Source organism: Mus pahari, chromosome 13, assembly GCF_900095145.1.
Source record: "Mus pahari chromosome 13, PAHARI_EIJ_v1.1, whole genome shotgun sequence".
NCBI classification, from domain to species: domain Eukaryota; kingdom Metazoa; phylum Chordata; class Mammalia; order Rodentia; family Muridae; genus Mus; species Mus pahari.
Window position 1 is genome coordinate 86,448,481 of NC_034602.1, and position 26,689 is coordinate 86,475,169.

The 26,689-nt window shown below is 39.9% G+C and overlaps 1 protein-coding gene and 1 non-coding gene across 3 annotated transcripts in view; both read right to left on the reverse strand.

Moving 5' to 3' along the window:
* Antxr2 (ANTXR cell adhesion molecule 2) overlaps nt 1–26,689 on the reverse strand; it is a 127,925-nt gene that overhangs the window by 87,490 nt on the left and 13,746 nt on the right. For both annotated transcript variants that reach the window (XM_021210426.2, XM_021210425.2), the window contains exons 4-9: nt 20,832–20,913; nt 20,224–20,331; nt 20,006–20,074; nt 19,174–19,254; nt 2,768–2,828; nt 366–464 (exon numbers count right to left, since the gene is read on the reverse strand). In XM_021210426.2, the coding sequence (XP_021066085.1) occupies nt 366–464; nt 2,768–2,828; nt 19,174–19,254; nt 20,006–20,074; nt 20,224–20,331; nt 20,832–20,913 (500 nt within the window). The remainder of the gene's footprint in view (nt 1–365; nt 465–2,767; nt 2,829–19,173; nt 19,255–20,005; nt 20,075–20,223; nt 20,332–20,831; nt 20,914–26,689) is intronic.
* LOC115065247 lies at nt 16,165–16,298 on the reverse strand. The gene has a single exon (XR_003845042.1). It is a non-coding gene; the product is annotated as a small nucleolar RNA SNORA1 (small nucleolar RNA).

Below are 26,689 nucleotides of genomic sequence, written 5' to 3' on the forward strand. Positions count from 1 at the left end.
AGAAAGAAAGAAAGAAAGAAAGAAAGAAAGAAAGAAAGAAAGAAAGAAAGAAAGAAAGAGAAAGGAAGGAAGGAAGGATGAATATTTGGGGTTACAGAGATGGCTCAGAGGTTAAAAACACTTCCTCCTTTTCCTGCGGAGGTGGGTTTGGGTCCCAGCACCCATGCAACAGTTTACAACCATCTATAACTCCAGTTTGAAAGGATCTGATGTCTTCTGGTCTCTGCAGGCACTAGGGCCAAACATGTATAGGCAAAACACTCATACACATAAAATAAAAATAAATACTTTTTAAAGAAGAAAAAATATTCACGGTTCTGTGCAACAAAGACATTTAGGTGACGATGGCATTCCTGGGGACTTACTCTTTGTGTATGTGCTGTTGGCAGTGAATGTACAGAGGACACTGCCATCATGACTGATCGACGTGACTGCTCTTCCACTCAGAACAACTTGAAATTTCTCTAGAGATAAATAAGAAAAAAAGAAAGAAAGAAAGCACTGTAACCAATGGTTTATTAAGAACAGCCACAGTATCGAGAGCTTCAGCACACATTTCCGCACTTGATCCTCTCCACCAATAACCGTGAAAATGCGACTCCGGGCAAGCTTGCTTCCTTTAGACTCTCTAGGTAGAGATAGTGGAAATGGCATTCATTATCACACCAAGCTGCTACTTTGATTTTTATTAGAGTGTTTTCCAGTAGTAACCCAGGTATTAGAATTAAAATACAGCAATAATTACCTGGCTTATCTCAGTTCCCCCAATTCTACTCTTAATAGGCTTTTTAAGAAAGAATGTGCTCTTTCTCTTTTCTCTCTCAGTCATTAAGTTCAGGAAGTAAATTAAAATAAATAAATAAATAAATAAATAAATAAAAACTTGTCAACCTGTTTTGTCTTCTGTTGCCAACAAGCTTACAGTACAACAGACGGTCTGCTGTTTGGATTACTGGCAGCTGTGACAGGGACTAGAGGAAGCTGCTTTACTGTCTCCCTATCTACAATGTCTAAAGGCACTGAATTTTAGAAAAGGAATGAATACAAAAGAATATGCTAGAAGAAAAGTTGGCAGACCCAATCTCTCAATGGGCAGAGCATACTTGCTACTTGACTACAATAGAGTATGTTAGTGATCCCAATGGTGATGGCCTCTTGTCCCAAAGGCAAACTGAAGCAAGAGAAATGTTAAAGAGTTGATCTGAGCAAACTATGATTTAAGAATTGGGCAGCTCCAAGGCAAAGGGAGTTTGGGAGCCCTACCAAAAAAATCAGCAAGACTCTTCTAGAAAGAACACAGAAAAAAATGCAAGTGTACACATATGTATATATACTCACATACATTCACATGATAGATCTATCTTGTGGGAAAGTTCCTACTTTAATAGTATAAATATGTCGGTTGAACCGAAGTTCTGGGGTTTGGGGGTTTTGTTCTTATTTTTTAACATGTATTAAATATATAGCTCAGATTTTGTTGAAGTTTACAAACCAGGCAAAATCACTTGTGATGCCTAAATGGACTTTTATACTCAGACTTCCTTCAGGTTAATTCACCCTAACACCCTCTATCCTTCTGGACTTCTCCCTCCTACCATCATGCCTGACACACTGTCACCAGCCACCAAAGCAAAGCCTACTGGCCACTCTCCATTCACTGTGTCCTCAAAAGAGAAACACTTATATGTTCTAACAGTGTGCAGGTGTACCTAACATGTAATTCAGTAAGAGCATGGACACTGTTGACAGATGGACAAGGATCTAAAGGACAATGACTCACATATACCGAATCTCTGAACCTGCCTCTGCCTCACTTTCTCCATCTGCAAACTTGGATTATACAACGCCTGAAGAGCAATGTTAAGGTAACCAGGTAAAACTGTAGATTCAAGGAACGCAGCTTGGGAAGGCTCAAGAAGAGATATAATAAAGAAAAGCTATTATCTTAATGTTGTTTCCACCTACTTGCCTATGTTTTCCCTAGAAAACGAATGCTCTCCATCCTTAGAAAAGACCCCACTGCTCTGGAATGTCCGTGTGCATATTTCCCCCTCCATGTCTCAATGATCATGTATTAGGGAGCTAAGGGATGCAGGGCTGGAGAGCACATCCAGTAACCATGATGGTCTGTGATAAATTACATGATATATTCCCCTTCTCCTTGTTCAGGACGGGACTTTTTTTTTTCTCTCCTTTTCTAAATAAAGTTGTGCTAAAGAGAACTCTAGGTCAACTTGAAGAGGAAAGTCGGCTGAGGAGAAGCAGACTGCCTGGGCAAGAATGTCTGGGAGGTGGGAACCTGAGCCTGCTTTGAGAAGCAGCTGATGAAACCACCTGTTTCCTTCCTGCACTCTGCCCCCTAAATCACTTCCCTATGAAGCTGGAGCTTGCAGGCAGGATAACATGGCCAGGTCATTAGAGCATAGAGCACTGCAGTTCCAAATACCACCCAATCAGATAAAGGAGTCTATATTTTATTTTATTTGCCATAGAAAAGGTCTCAAACATGAACTGAATATACAGAACATTCTAAAAGCCTGTCACACAATATGCTCATTATTTAAAATAACATTTGAATCTTTAAAATTTGAATTTAAAATAGAAATATTTCAAGGAATTATTTAAAAATTCTTACACAAAAAAAAAAGATGCCAAAAAAGTTAATTTTGCTATTCTCCTTCCAACATGAGTTTCAAATCATATATTTCAGTTAGGGGGAAAAGAAAAATAATTTCTTACATGGTATTTTTAAACTCTAAACACTTACCCCCTACACAGACACTTGAAGGACTCAATTCCAGGATTTCAGTACATGATTGAGCTAATATCTGAAAAGGATAAAAAAAAAAAAAATAAGAATAAGGTATAAGACTAATTGTAGCACGTGAATCCCATGGTTATTAACAAAGTCAAGGTCAGCTCCCTATATCAAAAGATGTCAGAGAAAAGTCAATTCACCACTACACATAGGGCTACAAAACCCTGTGTAAGCACTTGTATTGTCTCAGGGTCTAACATTGTACATGGTAAAACCCCTATTTTATCAGAGTAAACCCAGATGAACACGGGAAAACTGAGCACTGCCTCAAAGTCTGAACAGATAACTAAAAATTCCTCATATCAAAACCAACGCTATCCTTCCCAGTCCAGCCAAAACAAGACAGCAAATCAAACTGCCTGCTCAGTCCTGCTATTCGTTATGTTTTCTGTTTTGAACTTCAAAAATTACCAACCCATAACAGCTTCTTTATTTGACAATGTTTTCCTAGTCCATTTCCCAGGCTTAGCTCCCAGGGGACACAACTTCCTTGCATGTATCAAGCATCACACTTGCAGAACGCAGATCCCTTGTGAAAACCAAACAATTATTCTCAAACACAGTCTGCACTCAAGCATGTACAACACACTGACTCAGAACCGCTCCCCTTAACACGCTCCAAGACACAGAAACCACCGCACGAGGCACATGGCTACAACTGAGGAACAATGAAGTAAGCTATGCCTGATGGCCACCAGAGTTCTGCCTCTATTTTTAGAACGCCTCTGCACCGAGTTATCAAAGTCGGACAAAGTCCAGATGGTCTGTGATCAGCGTTCCGTTCCTGGTGGAACTCGAAGACAGATGAAGTGCAGAGGTGGTCACATCCCCTGCTTGTTACCAGACAGGGCGGAAGTCCTGCAGCAAACAAAAAAATTGCAAACCTTTCCTGTGCTTTTGAATTACAGAGGAAATACAGACATTCAGCGTCTAAAACCACCTGTGAAATCATGGACCTATCCATGTTGAACGTGCATCTGAATAAGAGACATCGTTTGAACTTTTGAAAGGTTTTTCCAAATGAATACAACTTTTCATGTATGATTGAGTCTTTACTCAATCATACCTCGTAAGATTTGATATTTAAAAAAAGCCACCAGAATTCTTGGATAACAATACTGGGGGCCAATGGTAAAATCCAATATCCCTTCCCTGGAGGGGTGGAATTTCTAATCAATAACACCTTTAAATATTTTCACAGAGTTTGTGTAACAGACTCTAAAGGAGAAAACTTTTGTGGGTTAAGACTAAACTGAAAACATTTCAACTAATAAAAAAGGGGCTGATATAGTTTAGGCTAATAAGGGAAAGTTTTCTTAAAAAAAAAAATAGGGAGCCATAAAGTTGGACCAGTGTGTGACATAATCCAGTTGAATTTGCTGAATATTGCCTCCCTTCTCCAGAACTCGAACCTTGTGTTGAGAATCGAACTTGCTTCATCCATGAGAAGATACTTTTTGTAAAAATCAATCAGTTTACAGAGCAGAACCACCACATGATGAACATCCTGTTCTGTACATACGATGTAACCAATAACTGTTTAGGTTGAAAAAATAAACTAGAAATAACATTTAAAAGGTCTCTCTAGTCATCAAACAAATCGTTACATTGGGACACAGATAAGTCAAGACAGTTTTTTAAAGAAAAAGCACCTAGTCCTTCTATAAATTATGAATTTTACAAATGCAGGATGATATAATTTAAAACAAAGTTTACCGAAATCACTTCCAAATGAAAAAATAGTCAGAGAAGGGGAGGGTAGACAAGACTGACGAGAGAGTTAATATAGATTTAGAAATAAAAATGACTTGTAAATTTGTTTTCCTCATCTAGAATTTACCATATTCTATATTAAGATGGCAATAACTAGACACTGAATAATTTAATGCCGGAATGTCACTTACGTGCAACACTTCAAACTGTAATTACATTAAAGCACAATAGCTCATTAAAAAAAATAATCTTCTGTGCAAGAAGTAACCAACGAGAAGCTCAAGATGTTAAAATGGAGATCGTTCAGGAAGGATGGTCAGCTCAGCTAAAAGTTGCCTCTGCATGAACTGGTAAAGAAGAACCAGACTAGGAGAAACACTGGCTCTATCCCAAAGAAAGAAAGAGAACAAGAAAGCAGGGGCGTTACAAGCCTGTGGATAGGGTTTTGCTCACGGAAGATGCCCCCCTCACAGGCTGTGCTCACAGGAATGCCTGACAGGACGGAGGGAGGGAGGGAGGGAGGGAGGGAGGGAGGGAGGGAGGTCAGAAAACTTCTCCAAAGCAGGAGGCTTGGGGCCCTGGTGAAATGGGTCTTGGATTCCTACATTTAGGATAGGCCTGAAAAACACGTGCAGGCCTAAAATCAAGACGGTTTTGATGAAAGAGCGATTCCTCGGGCAGATGGCTCCACAGTGGTACGGAATCGTCCTCTTCTTGCACTGTGTGATTCGGAGGGAAGGTGATAGGCCCGGCGCCATCTTGAGAAAGAAGCTACACTTTGAAACTAAACTATCCTTAGGGGCTGAGGATGGGGAAGAGTCACAGGAGAGGGAGTTGGAATTTAGTCTGCAACCATCCCAGGGTACACATAGCTTTTGATGCAGTTGTAGACAACTGGAGGAGTAGAAGCCCCAAAGCCAAAACCAGGACACAGCAGGAAAGCTAGACTCAGGAAGTAGAGTATGGAAGACAGGTAGCTTCCCCTCTTAGTTTCCTGGAGCAGGTCTAATTAACTATGAATACCCCAAATTTGGGTCACTTAGAGCTTAGAAGCTCAATGAAAACAACCCACCACTGGGACCCATTACCTGTTAGTCATTTAGAACCTAAATCCTAAATCTCTCTGATGGCCCACTAATACTACTGCTGCATCCCAGGAGGCAGGGGAAGGATAAATATTCAGGAGAGCCTCCTACTTGTTCAGATCTCAGAGTGTAGCCTTTCACACTCCCTGTGGACTTGGGAGACACCAAGAAAAAAAACATTAACTACCTTAGGGAACAGTATGAACTGTAGCTTCCAGGAGGGTGAGATAGTCTACACAGAGCAGACTGCAAATCTAACTGTGAGGAGCCCTGGCACTGTTATGCAAAGGAGAGAAACCCGTGCAAATGAAAACTTGAGACCCCCAAAAGTGTGACACTCAACAGGAAATATCTCCAAATACAACCGGAAGCCCTAGGCACAATCACAGCACAGAGACACAATAAGTAGGAAAAGGCAAAGCATCGTGACTCCTTCAACACACCAGAGTTCTTCAACTACTGATTCAAGACACCAGAAACACTCCTAAAAATGTTCCACAAAGAGAAAGAGAAAGCAAGGGGTCAAACTCATTCTCCAAAGTCAGTACTGCTCTGATACTAACTAGACAAAACCATAAAACATGCACACACACACACACACACACACACACACACACACATGCGGGCACACACACACGCACACACACACATACACACGCACACACACACGCACACACATGCACATGCACATGCACACATACACACACACACACACACACACACACGCATGCATGGATGCACACACAGAGTAGAGACAGACAGACGAACAGATGAACAGACAGACAGACAGGCACAGAGGTCTGTAGATCAATGTCTCTTGTGAACATTAACAAAGCTTTTAGAGTCACACTCTTGGGAATATATTCAGAATCACACATAGGAAGCTGCGGAGGTTCTCCGTGGCTGTTAGAGCACTCTCTGTTTGAAGAGAGGACCCAGTTTACCAGCACCTGCATGTTGGGTCACAAGCATCTGCACCACCACTTCCAGGGAAGAGGAGGTCTTCTGGCCTCTGCACGCACCAGATATGCACATGTTACATACATTCATGTAGGCACACATTTCATATACATGAAATAAAAGTAAATTAAAAAAAATTATCAAAAAAAAAAATCGCAAATGTATTATGACCAAGCCAGTCTTACACCAGGTAAGGAAGACAAGATTGGTTCAATCAAGTAATGCAACACAGAGAGACTTAAAAGACAAAAAACACATCAATGCTTCAATAGATGTAAAAAGGCCTTCATCTCCCCTCCTGATTAAAAACAGGAATAAAAACAATAGACTCACATATACTAAAGGTTATGTACAATAATTTTACAGACAATATAATACTAAATGGAAAACCAGGAAACATTTTCTCCAGTATCAGAAATGAGACAAGAGTGTCTAGTCTCACTGCTCTTGTTCACTACAGTATTCTAAGTCTTAACTTGACCAAAACTGTAAGAGAAAGACATGAATGGAATACAAACAGGAAAGGAAGAAATTGAGGTACCCCTGTTTGCACATGACATGATCCTGTAGTTATAAGGAGCCTAGTGAACTCACTTAGATATTATAAACGCTTTCAGAAAAGTCTCTCTCATGGTGTCCACTGAACACAGACTACTCAGCAAGATTTCTATGAGCCAATAAAAACATTCCCAAGGATGAAACAAGGAAAATATAACATTCACAATCGTTTCAAGGAAAGCAAAATGTTGGAAATAAACCCAAAGAAAAAGTGAAGATCTCTATGTTAAAAATGTTAAGACAGCTATGAAAGAAACTGAAGGAGACACTTCCCAGGGCTCTGATGTTCAAGGGAAAGAGGGAGACCCTGAGAAGACTACCGTCCAGCCAAAGGCGATCTGCAGATTAAGTACAAACCCCATCAAAACCCCAATAAAATTCTTCACAGAACTAGAAAAGTTAATTCCAAAATTCTTATGGAAGTACAAAACTCCCTGACGATCCAGAACAAGGCTTGATGGACAAAGAAATTGTGGCAGAATCATAATACTCTATGTGAACACTCCTACATACTACAGTGCCACAGACACTAAAGCACAACACTCTACATGACACTCCTATATACTACAGTGCCACAGACACTAAAGCACAACACTCTACATGACACTCCTACACACTACCGTACCACAGACACTAAAGCACAGTCCTCAGCTACCTGAACACTCCTACATACTACATTGCCACAGGAATGAAATCAGCCCCCTAGTGCCATGAAAAAAGACAAATATGCAAAAAGGCCAGAATAGCACAGGAATTCTAAAGCTGGATGTAGCCATTGAATTTTTGACAAAGATATTAAATATATATTTTGGAAAATTTCACTCTTCAAGAAATGGTAACAGAAAAACCGAACATCTACCTTATTATCCATTCCTATATGGGAATGAGGCTCAGTCCATATCTCTCACACTGTATAAACATAAATTCAAAATTAATCATCGACTTTAATACCTGAACCCTTGAAACTGCTAGAGGAAACACCAATAAAAAAACCTTAAAGACATAGGCACAGCTGCAATATTTTGCTGAAAGGACCCTGATATAGCTGTCTCTTGTGAGGCTATGCCAGTGCCTGGCAAACACAGAAGTGGATGCTCACAGTCAGCTATCGGATGGAACACAGGGCCCCCAGTAGAGGAGCTAGAGAAAGCACCCAAGGAGCTGAAGGGGTCTGCAACCCTATAGGTGGAACAACAATATGAACTAACCAGCACCCCAGAACTCATGTCTTTAGCTGCATATATAGCAGAAGATGGTCTAGTCAGTCATCATTGGGAAGAGAGGCCCCTTGGTCTTGCAAACTTTATAAGCCCCAGAACAGGGGAACACCAGGGCCAAGAAGGGGGAGTAGGTGGTTAGGGGAGCAGGGGGAGAGAGGGTATAGGGGACTTTGGGGATAGCATTCGAAATGTAAATGAAGTAAATACCTAATAAAAATTGAAAAAAGAAAAAAAAAAGTTGTAGGTACAGGCAAGGTCTCTCTGAAAAAATAAAAAATCTAACAGCATAGAACAGAACTCCAAGAATTGGCAAATGGGATTTTAAAATATTAAAAAGCTTCAGCACAGCCCAGGAAAGCACCACCAGAATGAGAAAAATCTTCATAAACTACACAGCTCACATGGGTTTAATATCCAGTCTATATAAAGAATTTAAAACTCAAGCACCAATAAAATCAAACTCATTCAGTCAATGAATGGGCTCCTGGACAGAATAAACAGTCCTCCATAGGAAGATAGGAGTGGCCAATAAATGTGAAAAGTACTCAACAGCCTTAGCCATCAGGGAAGCACAAATTAAAAGCAGTTTAACTTCCATCTCACTCCAGTTAGAATAGCTGTCATCAAGCACACAGGGAACACAGAAGAGTGAGGATAGAAAAAAAGAACCACCGTCTGCGGCCTAGCTGGTCCTTCACTCTTGCTGTCAAGTGCATCTGCTCTGCTGCTGTCATTGCTGCTGCTGTATAGTTTCTCACTGTATAGAGCCCAGTTCCTTTGGGCTCTATGTCATAGATACCACACATATGCATGTGTAAATACATACATATGTGCACACATGCACACATAAGTGCATAGACAGACACACACATAAACATGTTTAAATGCTTTCTTAAGAAAACAAACTAAACATAGAACATGACACAGCCATACCACTCTTGGGGTATATACATGAAGGACTCTAAGTCTACATTCTAGAGAGACATTTGCAAGTTTATGTGGTATACACCTTTGATCTAAGTACTTGGGAGGCAGAGGCAGGCAGATCACTGAGAACTAAGTCAGCCTGGTCCAGAATAGCTGGTCCAGGTCTACACAGATAAACCCTATCTGTGTAGATAGAAATCAGATAGATAGATAGATAGATCTATATATAAATAGATGGAAATTACTGGTGGACTGATTACAATGTCCCTCATAAATAATAATTGCTGATTTACTATTGATTCTAACTAGTTTCATAAAGATTCCATACATTACTCATAAAATTCAAAGGTCGGAATGCTATGAATAACTCGTGAAATAGCAAATATTAATTTTATGGAATTTGTTCATTTGAGGAGGTCAAAGGGAAGAATCAGGTAAGGCTGTTGACTCTGCTCTGGGTTGGTGGCATGGTCAGATGCAGTGTGATGAGGCAGCTGTGGAAGCCGCCTGCTGGCCTCCTTGGGGGTGTGGACGTTTGGCAGGACATGAAAGTAGATGCCACCATTGCCCCTTCTCAGCGGCCCAATTTGAATGAAGTTTCTGTCTGGAATAGGACAGGCATGTTCCAAATTAATTTGGATTAAACCTCCTCTGTCTCATACACTGTCAGGTTGCAGACTTTCGACACAGGCCGGGTTCTTCACTAGCTACCAAGGAGCCGACATGCTCTCTGCAAGCAGAGCTGACACAGAACCGAAAACTGGGAACCAGGCCTGAGTCAGAGGCCAGCCATTCCAGGAATTCTGCTGCCCACAATGAGCACATTATCTCGTATTCCATTTGACACTCGGGTCTTTATAGCCACTGATTAATAACCCAAAATAACCAAACATGATGACACTATTGCCAAAGAACAGTCTCTTTCAGAGAAAAAAATAGATCTTATGATATATTCAAAGTAAGTATTGTATATATGGAGCTTTGCATATTTTGATTAAGATCATATAACTTCCTGAAAAAGTCTACATATTAGAGGCATATTGTAGTAGCCAGTAGGGGACACATAAAGTAAAATCCATATTATCAACTGAAAACTCTATGATGTAGTTAATGAGGTTTTTTTTTCTGGTATTTAGGAAAACATAGGGCTGTTTAGTGAAAAAAATATACCCAAGATAAACATTTCACATGGAATAAATTCATATGGGGCATGAAGTCAATTTAACTTACAACCTATGGTGTTTTCAAAACTTACGATAGCAATGTAAGAAAATAGCTCAGCACATTATGATTTGAATATCAAATATCCAATTTGGAAAAAAAATATCATGACCTCTCAAAAACTAATAAAAGCCAAAGATGATTTAAAAGTCCCTATATTTTTCTTATTTCTAAATAGCTTATTCCATTAAAATGTACCAAATAATTTTAAATGAACAGGATTACCATTGTAAGACCCATTGTAAAAAGTGTATGGAGCAATTTGTTATACATATCACTTGCTTGATTAATATTAAATAAATTTGACCCAAAGCAAATACAAACCTTTCTCTCGCGAAAGCAGTGGCATTCTGGGTATAAGACAAGTGAACCTGGTGCTCTGTCCAATGGATGACTGTGAGCATCCACTTCTGTATTTGTCAGGCACTCAGAAAACAGCTCTATCAGTCTCCCATCAGCAAGCTCTTGTTGGCATCTGCCATAGTGTCTGGATTTGGTGGTGGCTTATGGGATGGATCTCCAGGTGGGGGAGTCTCTGGATGGTCATTTCTTCAGTCTCTGCTCTGAACTTTGTCTCTGTAACTCCTTCCATGGGTATTTTGTCCCCCCTTCTAAGAAGGATCGAAGTATCCACACTTTGGTGTTCCTTCTTCTTGAGTTTCATATGTTTTGCAAATTGTATCTTAGGTATTCTGAGCTTCTGGGCTAATATCCACTTATCAGTGAGTGCATAGCATGTGTGTTCTTTTGTGATTGGGGGTCCCCAATGAAGGAATTAGAGAAAGTACCCAGGGAGCTGAAAGGATTTGCAGCCCCCTAGGAGGAACAACAATATGAACTAACCAGTACCCCCAGAGCTCCTTGGAACTATACCACCAATCAAAGAAAACACATGGAGGGACTCGTGGCTCTAGTTGCATATGTAGCAGAGGATGGCCTGGTTGGTCATCAATGGTAGGAGAGGCCCTTGGTCCTATGAAGATTCTATGCCCTGGTATAGGGGAATGCCAGGGCCAGGAAGTGGGAGTGGGTGGAGCAGGGAGAGGGGGGAGGGGGGAGGCTGACAGCGGATTTTCAGAGGGGAAACTAGGAAAGGGGATAACATTTGAAATGTAAATAAAGAAAATATCTAATAAAAAAGAAAAAACTTCTTATTAAAACATGGGGGGAAAAAGACAAATGAATACAGCATTTCCTAGTTGGCTTTCCATTGTTGGCAAGAACAGCTGTAGGAGGTAGTGAGGAGGTGGGGGTGGGTGGGAGGGACTTACTCACCTAGGGTCCCTGCTGACCAGACTGCAGGCAGAGGAAATAATGAGTAGGCCAGGGGAGGGAGGGAGTCAGGTGTAGACTGTCAGGGGAATTCAGCAGTTCTAACTGACTAGCCACCAGGCCTCTTCTGTGGCTCTGACTGACTAGCAACCAGAACAAACACAGACTAATGATTATCCAAGTGGTACCAGCTATGTGTTTGATTTTTTTCATTACGCATCCAGGGTTACAAGTTCAGTTACAATTAGAAAATACAAACAGAACAGATTTTCCTTTTATGAGCCCTATAACTCTGATTTAAAGAATCTAAAGAATGTCTCCACAAGCCAACACACTTATTATATGACAGCCTGCTTTTAGGCTGCCAGCATTTGTAGTTTTAAAGCACTCCAGACAAACAGAAAACATTTGAGCCTGTCTTTTTATAAATAGCAAATACGTATACCTAGCCCCTTTATTATATGTTTCGTCATCAATGCTATGAAGTAGGAAAGGTTTATTTACTCAGTCTATCTTATTTACTGAGTTTTATTCCTCCAGGGGTGTACCTGTACAACCCTCTCTCCTTAAATTACATTTCAGAGAGCTCTAAGCCTATAACTAACCAAGACCTTCCATCTGTAACCTATTCTCCTGGCCAGTTTGTCGAGTCTCTGTTTACCCTGCATCAATTAAACCACTTGAGTTTGCTGGGGGGGGGGGGGGGCACACACCCCAAGCACGTTCCTGGGGCAATGGCTTCATCTAGCTCTGTGCTTCTCTGTGCTTAAAGATCCCCAGAGCATAAGGAAGACTTCCAAATAGTAGCCAGATAAAGGTAATTTTAGGATTTTCCTAAAAAGACTCAGACTCATAATTAATCATTAATACAGAAAGTCCCTAAGATTACGACATGCGGAAACCAAAATGCCCCACAGGTTCCCCATAGGCCAGTCTGATGGAGGCATCTTGTCAATCAAAGGTTAGCTCTTCCCAGATGACTCCAGTTTGTACCAAGCTGACCTATAACTAGCCAGCACAGAGTGCAGCACTGTGTTTCCGAGAATTTTCAAGTCATGTTAAGTCATACATAGTGAAAATTTATTTGTATGGATTCAAATTTCTACTCAGTAGTCCTCATGAGTCAAAGACAAAACAATAAAGCAAAGACAAAAAAAAAAAGAAGAAGAAGGTAGCAACATTAAAAATATCATAAATTTAGTTGAATACTATCTTTTGAAGAGGATATATAAAAGGAGAAAAAGGATATTAAATCCTATTTGCATAGTTTTCTGTAGAGAAGTATTGGTTTATTTTGTTGCTATGTTTGTTGCTTGTTTGTTCATTTGTTGTTTGTTTGTTTGTTTGTTTGTTTTGAAGTAGGGTCTCTCCTGTAGCCCAAGCTGGGCTCTGAAGCTGAGAATGGCCCGACCTCCAAGTGGTAGAATTACAAGAATGTGCCCTGACTTTCTACTCAAATTCAATCTGCTTTCAAAAACTAATGGACCTGGGGCCTGAGGAGAGGGCTTTGCAAGAACCTGAGGTGGTCCCCAGAACCCATATAAAAAGCCAGGTGCTATGGTGGCATGTGTTTTGAATAAAAAGATGGTAAGATGGAAGGCAGACAGGTGAGCTCCCTGATCACATATCCTAGTTTACTTGAAGTTCTAGGCCAAAGATAGACACTGAGTCAAAAGCAACACTCATGTTGTCGTCTGACTTCTACAGGCACATGCCTACTCTAACACACACACACAAGCATACTCACAAACAGGCATACACACAACACAAAAGACAAGAAAAACCTAGTTAGAACTTACATGTTAATATTAACAAACAGAACATTGCTCAATTCTGTTTGGATTTCCTAATGCCATGATTTTAGTTTTCTCTCAGACTATCATAAAGCTGAAATTAATTAGTTGTTCAGTGTGGGTTTAATTCTCTAAAAGATGAAATTCCAACCAAAGTTTTTCTTAAATAAAATATTAAATGTACATATTAAATGTCAAAGTACAAGGGCTGGAGAGAAGGCTCAGTGGTTAAGAGCACTGACTGTTCTTCCAGAGGTCCTGAGTTCAATTCCCAGCAACCACATGATGGCTTACAACCATCTGTAATGGGATCTGATGCCCTTTTCTGGTGTGTCTGAAGAGAGTAATGGTGTAGTCATATACATTAAAGAAGGAAGGAAGGAAGGAAGGAAGGAAGGAAGGAAGGAAGGAAGGAAAGAAAGAAAGAAAGAAAGAAAGAAAGAAAGAAAGAAAGAAAGAAAGAAAGAAAGAAAGAAATCTTTTTTAAAAACTGTCAAAGTACAAAAGAATGTTTAATAAAGTGAACACTTCAGTTTCTTCATTTTCCTCATTAGGTAAAGAGAACTTAGGATAAATGCATCGTCTTGTTTAGAGTATCTTTGAACAACTTAAATGTGTCCAAATATTACCGAGGCCTATCCTGTTTACTGACATATTGCTCACCCAGAACATATTTCATCTTTCTTTTGTGTGGATAATGCCTCCTCTCTACCAGAGAAACTGTCTCCTCTTGCAAATAGCCCTAGTGAATTTACTGATCACTAGGTTCCCTTTTAACCTAAACCTCAGGCCATGAGGACAAGGGTGAATAGGTAAGCTAAATAATGCCGACATAATATCATGCCTCAATTAAACAGGTCGGTGTTCTGATCCAAGACCTGGGAGTTTAATGCTGTCCATACCAGTTACTTTCCAAGGGGCTTGCTGACCACCATCCTGAAATTTGATTTCCAGTTTCGAATATTTCTTGCCAGTTTGGTTTCTCCTTTCCTAAGATTAAACCTTTATGGTTGCTCAAGCTTTGAGCTTTTCATCAACTGTGATTTTATAAATATAGGTTTCCCTGGGTAAGGTGCTCACCACAGTCCCTGTGGTGGATGTCTTACAAGGACAGTTATTAGCCTCTAGCTTCTCCCTTTGCCAGGAGGGAAAGGAGTTTGTAGAATCCCCTCCTTCCATTATAACATAGTTTTGTGTACACTTAGATTTTTTTCAAACAAAACAAAAAACAATGAACATTACTAAGAAGAGTTTGGCTCCAAATGCCAATCTATATTCCTAACACTATGAATGAAGTGACTTTTTAATTCTAAACTGTATAGTTTCTCTTCGAAAGTACCTCTGCAATGTTATTTGAGTATCCTGCCCAGGATCATTCCCTTTACATTAGGTCTCTTTCCAAACAAATTCTCGTTAATCACAGTTGTACATATGTTTTGGAACACAGTTATTCTATGAAGCTAGCTTCATCTCTCCCTGCTTAACCTTTTCCAAGTTACTCTTATTGAAAACAAAACTTGTACAAATAATTCTAAGGAGCGAAACATCCATGATCCTATTTTGAAAAATAAAATCAAGGGAGTTTCCATGAAGCATTATTTTTTTTTTTTTGCTCTTTCTACACTGTGGGTTTCAATCTGTGGGTTTCTTTTATTTTTATCTTTTCTTCCATGGCATTGCATAATGAACCACTGACCTTGAACTATGAGGTGTACTCTCAGGACAATCTGACTTTGAGTAGTTCAAATAAAATTTAATTCTCAAATATAAATCTTGCAATCATTTCCTCAAGACACCAAAAACAATTTTAATGACTATGATTTTTTTTAAAAAAAATAACCTAAAGTTAAAACATAAGAATCATATGTTTGTGTTCAATGTGGTAGGAGAAGTATTCAAAGAGGATGGAATGACTCCATTTTAAAATTTCCCAACCTTAACATTTAACTTGCCCTACAATTTTCTAAGAGACATCCCCACTTGGACTTTCTTTCTCAAGCTCAGTTAAACTCTTCTCTCTGGTTATCTCTTCTGTTTTGCTAAGTAAACTTCTGCCCATTATGTCTAAGAAGTTTTTACTTGGTCTTCAGCTAGTTATACATTGTTGGAGTCAAATGCTGATAGGATATTACATTTAACTCTCTTTCTGCTTCTCTAGTCCTATGATCCAGTGACCTCTCATGTTCTGCGAAATTTTACACTATCCAAACTTACCATTTTACTACCACAGACGTGGTGAAGTCAGCACTGGAAGGGCCTCTATCCCTGGGAGTCCATGCAACATAAGAATTATATAACTGAAGGCTCAGAGTCACCCTATTCATGACTTCAGTCTGACCAGGGAAGACAATCTGTTAGGTGATTCCCTAATTAGTTCCTTGATTTGGTTTTATTCTGAACAAGCTATTAAAAAAAAAAAAAAAAAGCTTTAGGGACTCTGAGAGTCCCTATATTCAAAGGAGTATATGCTTTCCTTATGATACCTGCCTCTAAGTAGCAATGAAGCTTCCTCAAAAGAAATTGCGCCCCTTTTGTGAATGTGGGCTCCTGAAATTCTACATAACTTTGTTTTTTTCTTTTTTTTTTTTTTTTTTTACAAATGTTACAGGTCTCATTGTCACCACTGTAATTTATCGGCTGCGATGGAAGCTTGACCTGTATCTCAATTTAGCCACATTGTCTATATAACTTTGAAATAGAAAACTCAGCCCTCACTACCTGGTATGGAACTGAGTCCTGATGCCATGACTTGAAGATTTGGAACACCTCACATTGACTATCAGAGCATCTAGAAATCCTTGTTATAATGTTATGTTACTGAATTCAATCCTTACGCAATCACGTCCTGTTATCCCTAAGACTTTGACATACACATTGCTGAAAACCCTTCCTTATAGGTTGCCCCACAGACAGATCAATTGCTCCATCTTTTATGGTTGTAGAACATTGAATACCTAGCTTCCCAATAAATGTCTTTAATTCCAGCCTCTCTGCCTTCCAAAACACTTAAACATCTAATGAAATACAACTCATCATTCCACTCCACAGGCCAAGTTTAAAACTCGGGATTAATCAGGATAGATGATTGACTACATGGCTTCAGAGCAGCAGGGTGGAAGTTATACCTCCTCCTCCCACTGCAGCATCAAGACTGTCTCCACTCTTTTACCATCTCTCACAATGACAACTGTGAGAGAATGTGAGCACATGACTCCATTCTAGACATCACCCTACCCATTACTGTTTGTTTGTTCTACTTGAAATGACCATCTGACAGATCCCATGTTCTAAATGAACCTTCCACTTCACTTGTGAGATGAAATCCACCCAAATACATAGAAATATTCATACTCTTAATCTATGTTTCCTGGAAACATGTATTCTCTAAACCTCTGAGCTCAGACCACTCTGGTCATGCGTGCTTTATTTATAGTTACATCTACTCCGTTGTCATACTCCAGTTCAAATCCCACCATGAAAAGATCCTATGAAGCCACCTACCTAAACAAGCCCATCCTTATGTCAATGTACACTCCATCCATAGAAGCAGCTGACACCAACTGTAATCTTAGTTTCTTCTCCATCCCTGAGGTGACTACAGCTCCCCTCCTCTCACTCATCTGAGAGACTTAAGTGTTTTATTTGTTTGCTGAGGTTTATAGTACAATGTCAGCCATTGGTTTGGAAAAGCATAATGAATAGAAGAATGTCTTCTATTGGTCCTCAGTCTGTGGAAGATACACTATATTTATTTTAAGTAGCAAACATGTATTTCAAATAAGACAATAATTTGTAATTATAAAATACAATTCAAGTTTAAGGGAAAATAGGGCCTTATATATTCTTAGGAACCGAGCAACTTCTGCCCTAAAAGGGGGGGGGGGTATTTGTGCTGCTTTGTATTTCTACAAAGAGAGCCACAACCCTCTCCTCCCCCCACCCCCATCCCCACCCCCCCACCCCCGCTATCATGACATGGATAAACACAGCAGGCAACAGTGAGTCCAGACTGCTTGTAAGGCTCCAGCTTCTACCTGCAGATCCTGCAAGGGTTCCTCAGAGGCCTGTTCCCTTGGGAGAACAAGATAGCTGGAGCTAACCTGTGCTGACCTGGTATGGTACCCATCAGCACCCTCCAGATGTAACAGGAATGATTTTGTTATCAAAAATGTGCCGAAAATACATGACTCCTTCTAATTCGCTGCTGATTCTTTTCGACATAACTTATTCAGGCTAACATCCACCGAGAGTTACACTGTACTTAAATCACAGTCTAAAGTTTCCCTGGAGGGAAAAATAACTATATTTCAATCCCACAACAATAGTTTTGCAAAGCTGAGCTCTCATCCAGGAGATGCTGAATCAATCTTCGTGTGCACAGAACAACAAAAACAAAAATCAAAGACCCTTATCCAGAGAGATCTTGACATGCATACCCCAAAGCACAATAAAAATCTATTAAAAATACACACCGCTGACCTGTTTATTGGGAGTCAATTATTCATCCCCCCTCCTTGGATTTTAAAAATTTACATCATATTGTTATTTACCTGGAACTTAGCCATAAAACTTAACTGTTTTTCACACTGCAATTTTTCCCTAAAAATCAAAACTACTAATCTACTAAAAATCCTGTAATGATTTGATCTCCGTTCCATTCTGCATTTACATTTTGGATGTCCACTGGATGTGACTAAACAAAATTATGTCTTCTCTAAAAACTCCATTAGTTCTTGTAAAGCCTTCATACTATGAAAACCAAAGCCAATAAATCTCACCCTGTCTAACTGAGTAGAATGAGCTTCAAGGGGAAATTTAAAATGCCCGAGCCAAATGCTAGAGGTGAGGTACTTCTCCCCTTTATAAGTGCCTAAAGATTAAAGGAAAAGATCTTGCTTAGGGAATATATATTCACTTGCAGTTTAGGGTGATGTTTACCAAATATCATAAATACTTAATAGCAACTGTTCCTAGTGCTTCTAGCAAAAGGCAGTAAAACCAAACATAAACCTCTACAGCAAGAGCCAGAGCCTGACTCCAAATTTCATTCCTCGCCTTCCCCCGCCAGACCCCCTGCTCAGGAGAGCCCAGAGTCTAACAGTCACCAGGGAGGATGCTGCAGAATCCCAAAGAGAGATGTTATGTGCCCCGGGGAAACTATCAATCATTTAAACGGGAGGAACAGCTATAGTCAGAGCCTGAGCCACCGGACTAATCAGTGAACGGGCTGGGAGGAGGCCCTCGCCATGCATTCCGATCATTTTTTTTTTTTTTTTAATTTCACATTTCTCCTATAAAGCCTGGAGAAACTCTAAAGGTAGAAGATGGTTAACTCCATGCTGGAAGGTCAGAGATTTAGAAGGCAATTTCCCAAACATCTTCAACTAGAAACCCCAGCCCAGGATCACAAAGTACATGCAGAAGACAGTTGGCAAACCTCACCAACAAAGGAACCCAGATCTCACATCCTGTTGGCAGCCAGAGACGAAGCTCAGTCTCCTTTGGCTAAAAACTGCCCACCTGCTCCACTTGCAAAAAATTGCTCGTACAACAGAAGACACGTGTTGTAAAGTTATCAGTCTTCTGGGATCCGGAGGCACACTTACCGAGTTGATGATCCCTTTGAGAGCTTGAAATCCACCTTTGACAGGGAAAACCTGGTCCTTGGAATCAGCAATTCTTTCCAGCTTTAGAAAGAAGATGAAGAAAGGGGAGGTTTAGACACACGGCTCTTTATAATTTAAACTCACAGGGAAGATTGTTTCGGTGACATTCATTTGAAAACTTACTGCCTATAGCTCATTCATTCATCCTGTGATATATTATTTGTATTAATGATTATATCACATACACACACAAATATACACACAAGACAGTGCCATTACAGTTAAAACTCAAGGCCTAACTGAGGGTGAGAAGACCAATTTCCCTCCAGAGATACTACGGTGAAATGAACTAAAGTCACCAGCTACAAAGCCAAAGTAGCATGGATGTCTAATTGCTGTCTAATAGCAGGAGAGACTGCAATTTTAGCCATTTACCCACACAAAAATTGTAAAGGAAAGATGATTTGTAAGAAAACTTTATGAAAAACATAGATGCATGTGAAAAATCTTAAAGATTTCTAAATGGATTCTTCAAATTCCCACACGAGAAATTTTTTCATATCAAAATAAGAATTCTAGATAAAACTATCACCATTGTCTCGCCGATTAAGGTAAAGGAATATTCATGTAACATTAATATAAGCATTTACCTTCTTTTAAGATCCTCACCAAATAAATATTCAAGGAATGTATTTTGAGTTTAATTTTCCGTTTTAGGAGAGCTCAAAACACAAGTCATTTTCTGCACAATCTCCGTTAGCCACAGCAAAAGAGCTCATTTAAATACCTTTAAGGCGAGTGAGTGAGTTACAGTTAATGTGTCATAACTCACCTGAGCTTGTTCAAAATCAAGGACCCCAACACAGTAAACACTAGCGCCAAGAGACCTGGACTTCTTTGCCTATGAGGAAACAAAAGTAGAAGAGAAATGGAGGGAGAGAAGGAGAGAGGGCACCAGGTATGGAGGAGAGAGATGCAAATAAGCTACACGTGCAGACACAGTAGTGCGCCCGGCATTGGGTGTTTAGACAGCTTCATCCTAGCACTCACCTCGTTCTCTGCGTAAGATGGTACCAGGCCGTCCAGCTTACCGTCCGTCAAAGCAATTATGATACTGGAGGTTTTTAAGCCTCCTGCATTTTGAATTTGTTCGTTTGCCTGAAAAATGAAGAATGATTATTCAGATGACAATTTCATTTTCACTTTTAACTAGCACTGTCTGTATAGCTGAATGTGTAGGCCTGACAAAATAAATATATTAAGGGCTACAGAATAATAGAATTATATAATACAGAATTATATGTTTATATGAATTAATTTACAAAACCAGGTATTTCTGTTAACCCTTTTATTGGAAATATGTGTATATTCATATAAGAGAGTCACTACACCTGGGTTCCTGTGATACAGCTTTTTATACCTATGATTGATTGATCTGAAACTAACCCCAGAGGGAAACAGGCTTGTTAGGAGATGAGATGCAAATAAACTTTTCCTATCAACACTCAGAAAATGGTATTTTCTACCAGCCTCATGTCTAGGGTAGACTAAACCATTGGAAAAAAAAAAAAAATATATATATATATATATGGAAATAGATTTCTTCTTATATAATAAGAAACTATGTCTCCCCTAGTTCGAAATGTCTGGTAACTTACAAGCTTTAGTCCTTCATGGATGTATGTCTCCCCGACTGGCTGAACGGCCTTTAAATCCTCCAGTCCTTTGCCGATTTTGTATCTGAAAAGGAGGAGATTGAGCAAAGGCTATAACAAATACTTTATGAACAACTTAGGTCTCCACCAGTAAGAAACAAAGGAAAGGATGTGGCCTTTGAGTTCAGATGCTCCTCAGCCTTTCTATCATGGTAACAGGCCTGTGGTAATTTATGGATTTTAACCCTGTAATCGTAAAGACAATAATAGGTCATGGAATCAAAGTGCATCATATGCTGGTGAGCCAGGAACCTTTGATGACACCTGCTTTATCAAGGGACAAGGGGTCCAGTATGCTTCCTCTCATACAAATAAGTACAAAAATGAGGTATCTCAGACTCCTTACTGGCCACACTCACCTCACCTCCCCGAAAGGGAATGTTGCCTCCCTGCCTTATAGACACTTACAAACTCTTACAGACTAATAGTCACCCTTCCTCACAGAAAGTAAAATGTTCTACTTCAGTCTCAGTCTTGCTAGGTCATGCATCTCAGGACTTCACTGTGAGAGAACCTATTCATGCACTCAGGCTCCTGAATAGTCTTTTTTTGATTATAGTAGAAATTTAATGCGGATTTGACTAATGAATGAGTGAATGAATGAATGAATGAATGGGTGAATAAATCAATGGATAGGTGGGTGGGCAGTAAACAGATAAATGAATGGAGTAAGTGAGTGAGTGAATGAATGAATGAATCAATCAATCAATGGATAGATGAATGGGTAGCAAACAGATAAATGGATGGATGGACAAGAGGACAATGAACTTTTGTGAGAGATAATGTAAATGAGAAAAGTAAATAAACATCTTTTTCCTTCTCCTTCTCCTCCTCCTTCCTTCTCTTTTCCTTCCTCCTCCTCCCTCATCTCCTCCTCCTCCCCCTCATGTTCTTCTTCTTAGACACAGGCTCACTATGTAGTCCTGGCTGACCTAGAATTCATTGTGAAGACCAGGCTAGCAAACTTGAGGAGACCCACATGCTTCTACCTCTAGAGTGCTAGGATTAAATGGATCACTGCTGGGAACCTGCGCAGCACCAGCTCTCTCTGGAAGGCAGCGGGTGGGGAATAGCTGTGGAGATTGGGGTCATGCCAATAGCAGACTGGGCCCAGGGACAGTGATGGGGTCAATACTACTGACAGAACAAAACTTAATTATCTGGGGATGGCAAGAATGCCCAGCAAGAAGCTCTGAACTCCTTTAACTCTTAAGTGTACATACATATAGACAGACAGACAGACAGTTATATATTTGGTAGTAGCAGGGAATTAAGTAAAGGGTTAATTGTTAGAGTTCCTTTCTCTTTTGACCAGGAGCCTCTTCCTGGCCAGGCAAGCAGCCTGGACTCCTTAACTCCTCATGAACCAGAAAGAAAAAAAGAAAAGAAGAGAAGAGAAGAGAAGAGAAAAAAAAAGAAAAGAAAAGAAGCCGGGTGTGGTGGCATGCGCCTTTAATCCTAGCACTCTGGAAGCAGGGGCAGGCGGATTTCTGAGTTCGAGGCCAGCCTGGTCTACAAAATGAGTTCCAGGACAGCCAGGGCTACACAGAGAAACCCTGTCTCGAAAAACCAGAAAGAAAAAAAGAAAAGAAGAGAAGAGAAGAGAAGAGAAAAAAAAAGAAAAGAAAAGAAGCCGGGTGTGGTGGCATGCGCCTTTAATCCTAGCACTCTGGAAGCAGGGGCAGGCGGATTTCTGAGTTCGAGGCCAGCCTGGTCTACAAAATGAGTTCCAGGACAGCCAGGGCTATATGGAAAAACCCTGTCTCAAAAAACCAAAAAAAGAAAAAGAAAAGAAAAGAAAAGAATTAAACAATATGCACAGACTCACACACACTCATACACACAAACATTCTGGTTCGGCCTGACCATTTGTCTCAATCAACTCCACAAGTATTTATGCATGCTTACATTCATAGACATATACCTATACATGCATATATAGATAAACAGACATTATACATTTGGTAGATGGGGCTGAGTTCCAAATACCATACATATACAGTTGGTGGAGTGGTGGATGGATGGAGCACAGGCCCCAAAGCCACACTTTATTTCTTTTCTCCGGCCTTTTTGTAGACAAAGTTCTTAGACAGTTCATCATGGATAAAATGTTAGACAAAACGGGAGTTACAGAAGGATGTGGACAATAAGGTCAAAGCAGTGTTCCACTCTGTAAGCTGATTATAAGTTCAGAGCAGTGGTTTCCCATGGCCTGGCTTTATCATAGAGCATACCTGTGACTTCATCCTTGGATCTGATCTAGAATGAATGTTTTTCCTTGATCAAATAATTGTCCCAAGCCTATTTCTCTTTTCAGTGTAATTGTGAAAGCTCATTGTATTCCTTATTATGCAGCCTTTAATATTTTATGAGGAATGGGCACATTCTATTCTTGAATCTAAGTTTATTATATCTTTCTGGCAAAGCAACTAAAACCATCTCTTAAAACTTTCTTCCTAAAATTATTTGAATCAAATCAAAAAAGTTATAAATTCATTAAATCATCTAAGCAGTATTAATTCATGAAAGTTCGTCTTTATGTTGATCTGCAGCAATTTTGCTCAATAGGGTGGACTAATGCCCAGGAATCCTTAGGCTATGCAATAGTGACAGGAAAGATATATCCGCTGCAAGAAGCAATCCTGAGATTAAAGTCTCTTGGGACCTTGCCTCTCAGAGCTCACCCATCATAGATTATGTATGCAAAAATGTCAGACCATCTCCAGGAAAGTCACCTTAGCCTTAGCCTCTCCTAGATGCAGATCACTATCTCTGGTGAAGAGTATTTTTTCATATAACTGATTTATTGCATCAATGGAAAATACCAAAATAGAGTATGTCTATAAAGTTAATAAAAGTTATTTCATCTGAATGATTAAAGGAAGACCCACACTTTAGGGTTTTAAGTGTTTGTATCAAAATCTATTTTTGAAAAATACTAATAATCCTAAGAGATAAAATATTGTTATAGAAATAGTCCAAAATACAATTTTTTAATCATTTTGTATTGTTTTGTTTTTACATTTGATGGGTTTATTTGTTACGCCCACTAGGTTGGTCTTGAACTCAGTACCCTCTGTCTCAAACTCCTGAGTACTGGAATCACATGCATGTGTCAACCACACCTAGTTTATGTGTTAATTCTGCAGAAATCCTTTTGTTTTGCTTTGCTTTGCTTTTGTTCTTTGAGACAAGGTTTCCCTGTGTAGCACTGGCTGTCCTGAAACTCACTCTGTAGACTAGGCTGTCCTTGAACTCAGAGATCTACTTGCCTCTGCCTCCCAAGTGCTGTGATTAAAGGTATGTGCCTCCCCACTATCACCTGGCTTGAGATGTTAATTTTAAAGGTTCAGAAAAGATTTTCATTTAAAAAAAAAAACTCTTAGTTTTTAATAGAAGAAAAAAATGATGCTTTAAATGTAAATCCGAATCTATCAATAGAATTAATATCCTTTAAAGAAACAGTGAATAGTGTCCATGTTACTGGAGATGACAGATGAAAGAGGTGGATTATAAAAATATCATCCTAATATCAGAGACTATTGAGGAGTCTTACAAAGAATTTCATGTGTACATTATGTGTATGTATTTGTTTGTAACACATGGTTATAACACATAAAATTAATAGGAAATATATTTAAATGTTTCAATAAGCCATGTACCAGTGTTTCACACATTTTAAAAGTAACTAAGTGATTATATTTTAATAGCATTAATTCTTGGTTTTAAAAAACCACTTACAGCTGGGCATGGTGGCGCACGCCTTTAATCCCAGCACTTGGGAGGCAGAGGCAGGCAGATTTCTGAGTTCGAGGTCAGCCTGGTCTACAAAGTGAGTTCCAGAAAAGCCAAGGCTACACAGAGAAACCCTGCCTTGAAAAACAAAACAAAACAAAACACTTACTCATAGCCTTTAGCTGATTTTACTATTCTCTAGTTTCTATTCTTAGCTATATTAAAATTTTACCTAACTAATTCACGTCTCAGTGAGACCAGAGGTTTGGTATAGCTGCCTCTGCCTTCTATTGCTGATGTAGTCATGTGTTCTGAACCTGCTACTTACTATAATGTCTCTTGCAAAATAAATGCCTAATAAAATTTCAATCCTTCATAGGAAATGATCATAGTTCTGCAGGCGACACAGTAAATACTATAATGTATAAGTTTGTTTTGGGTAAATATTTATATTTGAGATCTATGGAAACAACTTGAGACTGATTTTGTCTGAGTAGAGATAAATATCAAATACTTGGTATTTCCCCGAAATGAGTGACACTGTGTCCTCAAGCATTAATGTTTTCTGTCAAAAGAGAGAGAGACAACTGATGTGCAAGCTTACACAAACAGAATCTGTGTGGTAAAAATAGCCCTCCCATTGGCTCAGGCCCACTCACCACGGCATGTAAGAGCCTGAAGCATGAGCAAGGCTGAGTACAGGGAAACAACCGTGGGATTGACTCAGTCTTTTCAAGTTCAGTCGGGTAACAGAGAACGTATCGAGGGTCTCCATCTTTAATGTGCCTACCATCCGCGTGCCCCTCCAAAACTGCACGGTGGTAGTCCGTCATGTTTGTGTTACAGGACATAGAGATAAAGTGCTCCTTGCCCAGAGCCAGTGACATGGGCACACATGGGGCAGATGTGGGCCACCTACAACAGTAAGTAGCCAGGCTGTCAGTCTCTTTAGGGAAACTGGAACCCAGGCCAAGGCAGGGCCAATAACAAGGGGCTTCGAACCTGTAAGTGTTCAACGTTTCTCAGTTAGCAATTGAGAAGTGAAAGGATGCTATGGAGGAAGGACACATTCAAGACGCTGGGATAGAGGACTGTAAAGGAGACTGAGACAAGTGGGAAGAAATCGGGGTAGGAAACGGTGGGGCTGTGAAGAGATGTTCACGTTCATGCCATCCTGAAAGCCCCACTTCATCAGGCTTCCTTTGCTGTAATGCTGTGTCAACTACTCTAGGAAGGGTAATACTGAAACCACATCAGTATTTGTTTGAAGCCGTTGCCCGGGAGACAGCTATCATCCGAAAGCCCATGAGGCCCCACAGCTGCTGTCACCTTTGAGGACTTATACTTCCTCCTTTCTGCTTTTTACAACTGTGTCAACCCTTTTTCAATTCCAAATGTCTACTCCTCTTTCTTCTCGATTCTAGAAGCAGATTCTCTTCTCATACACTATATCTTGCTTCTTTCCCCTCCCTCTACTCCTCCCAGTCCCTCCCTACCAGATCTGCTCCTGTTCCGTCTCTCATTAAAATAGAAAAGGCTTCTAGGAGCTCTTGTGTCAACGTGTATCTTGCCTGGACTGCCAAAAACCCTGCAGTAAATGTCTTAATTGGTCACAAAGTTCTGTTAGGATCTCATAGCTACCTATTTATTTAATCTTGTTTTCCAGGACCTTACCTAGTTTTACATGGTTTATGAATGTTATTATGCACTAAGAAAGACTCAAGTATGTTTTAGAAGGAGGCAGGACTAAAACAAATACAAGTGTTTATTAAATATCTGTGTGTTGCTTGTTCATTTTTAATTGACAACCATGGAACAAACCCCTGTAATCAACTAGAGAAAGATGGAGGAAAGAGACAAAGAGAAGAGGAAGAGAGGGGGATGGGGAGACAGAAAACCTACACACTGATTCTTATAGGAAACATTGAGGTGTAGCAGGGTCACTCAAATGTCTCTGGTGAGGAGAAAGGAAAGTGGGGAGGGGAAGGGATGTAAAGGGAAGGGGATGTAAAGGGAAGGGGATATAAAGGGAAGGGGAGGGAAGGGGAGGAGAGAGGAGGGGAGGG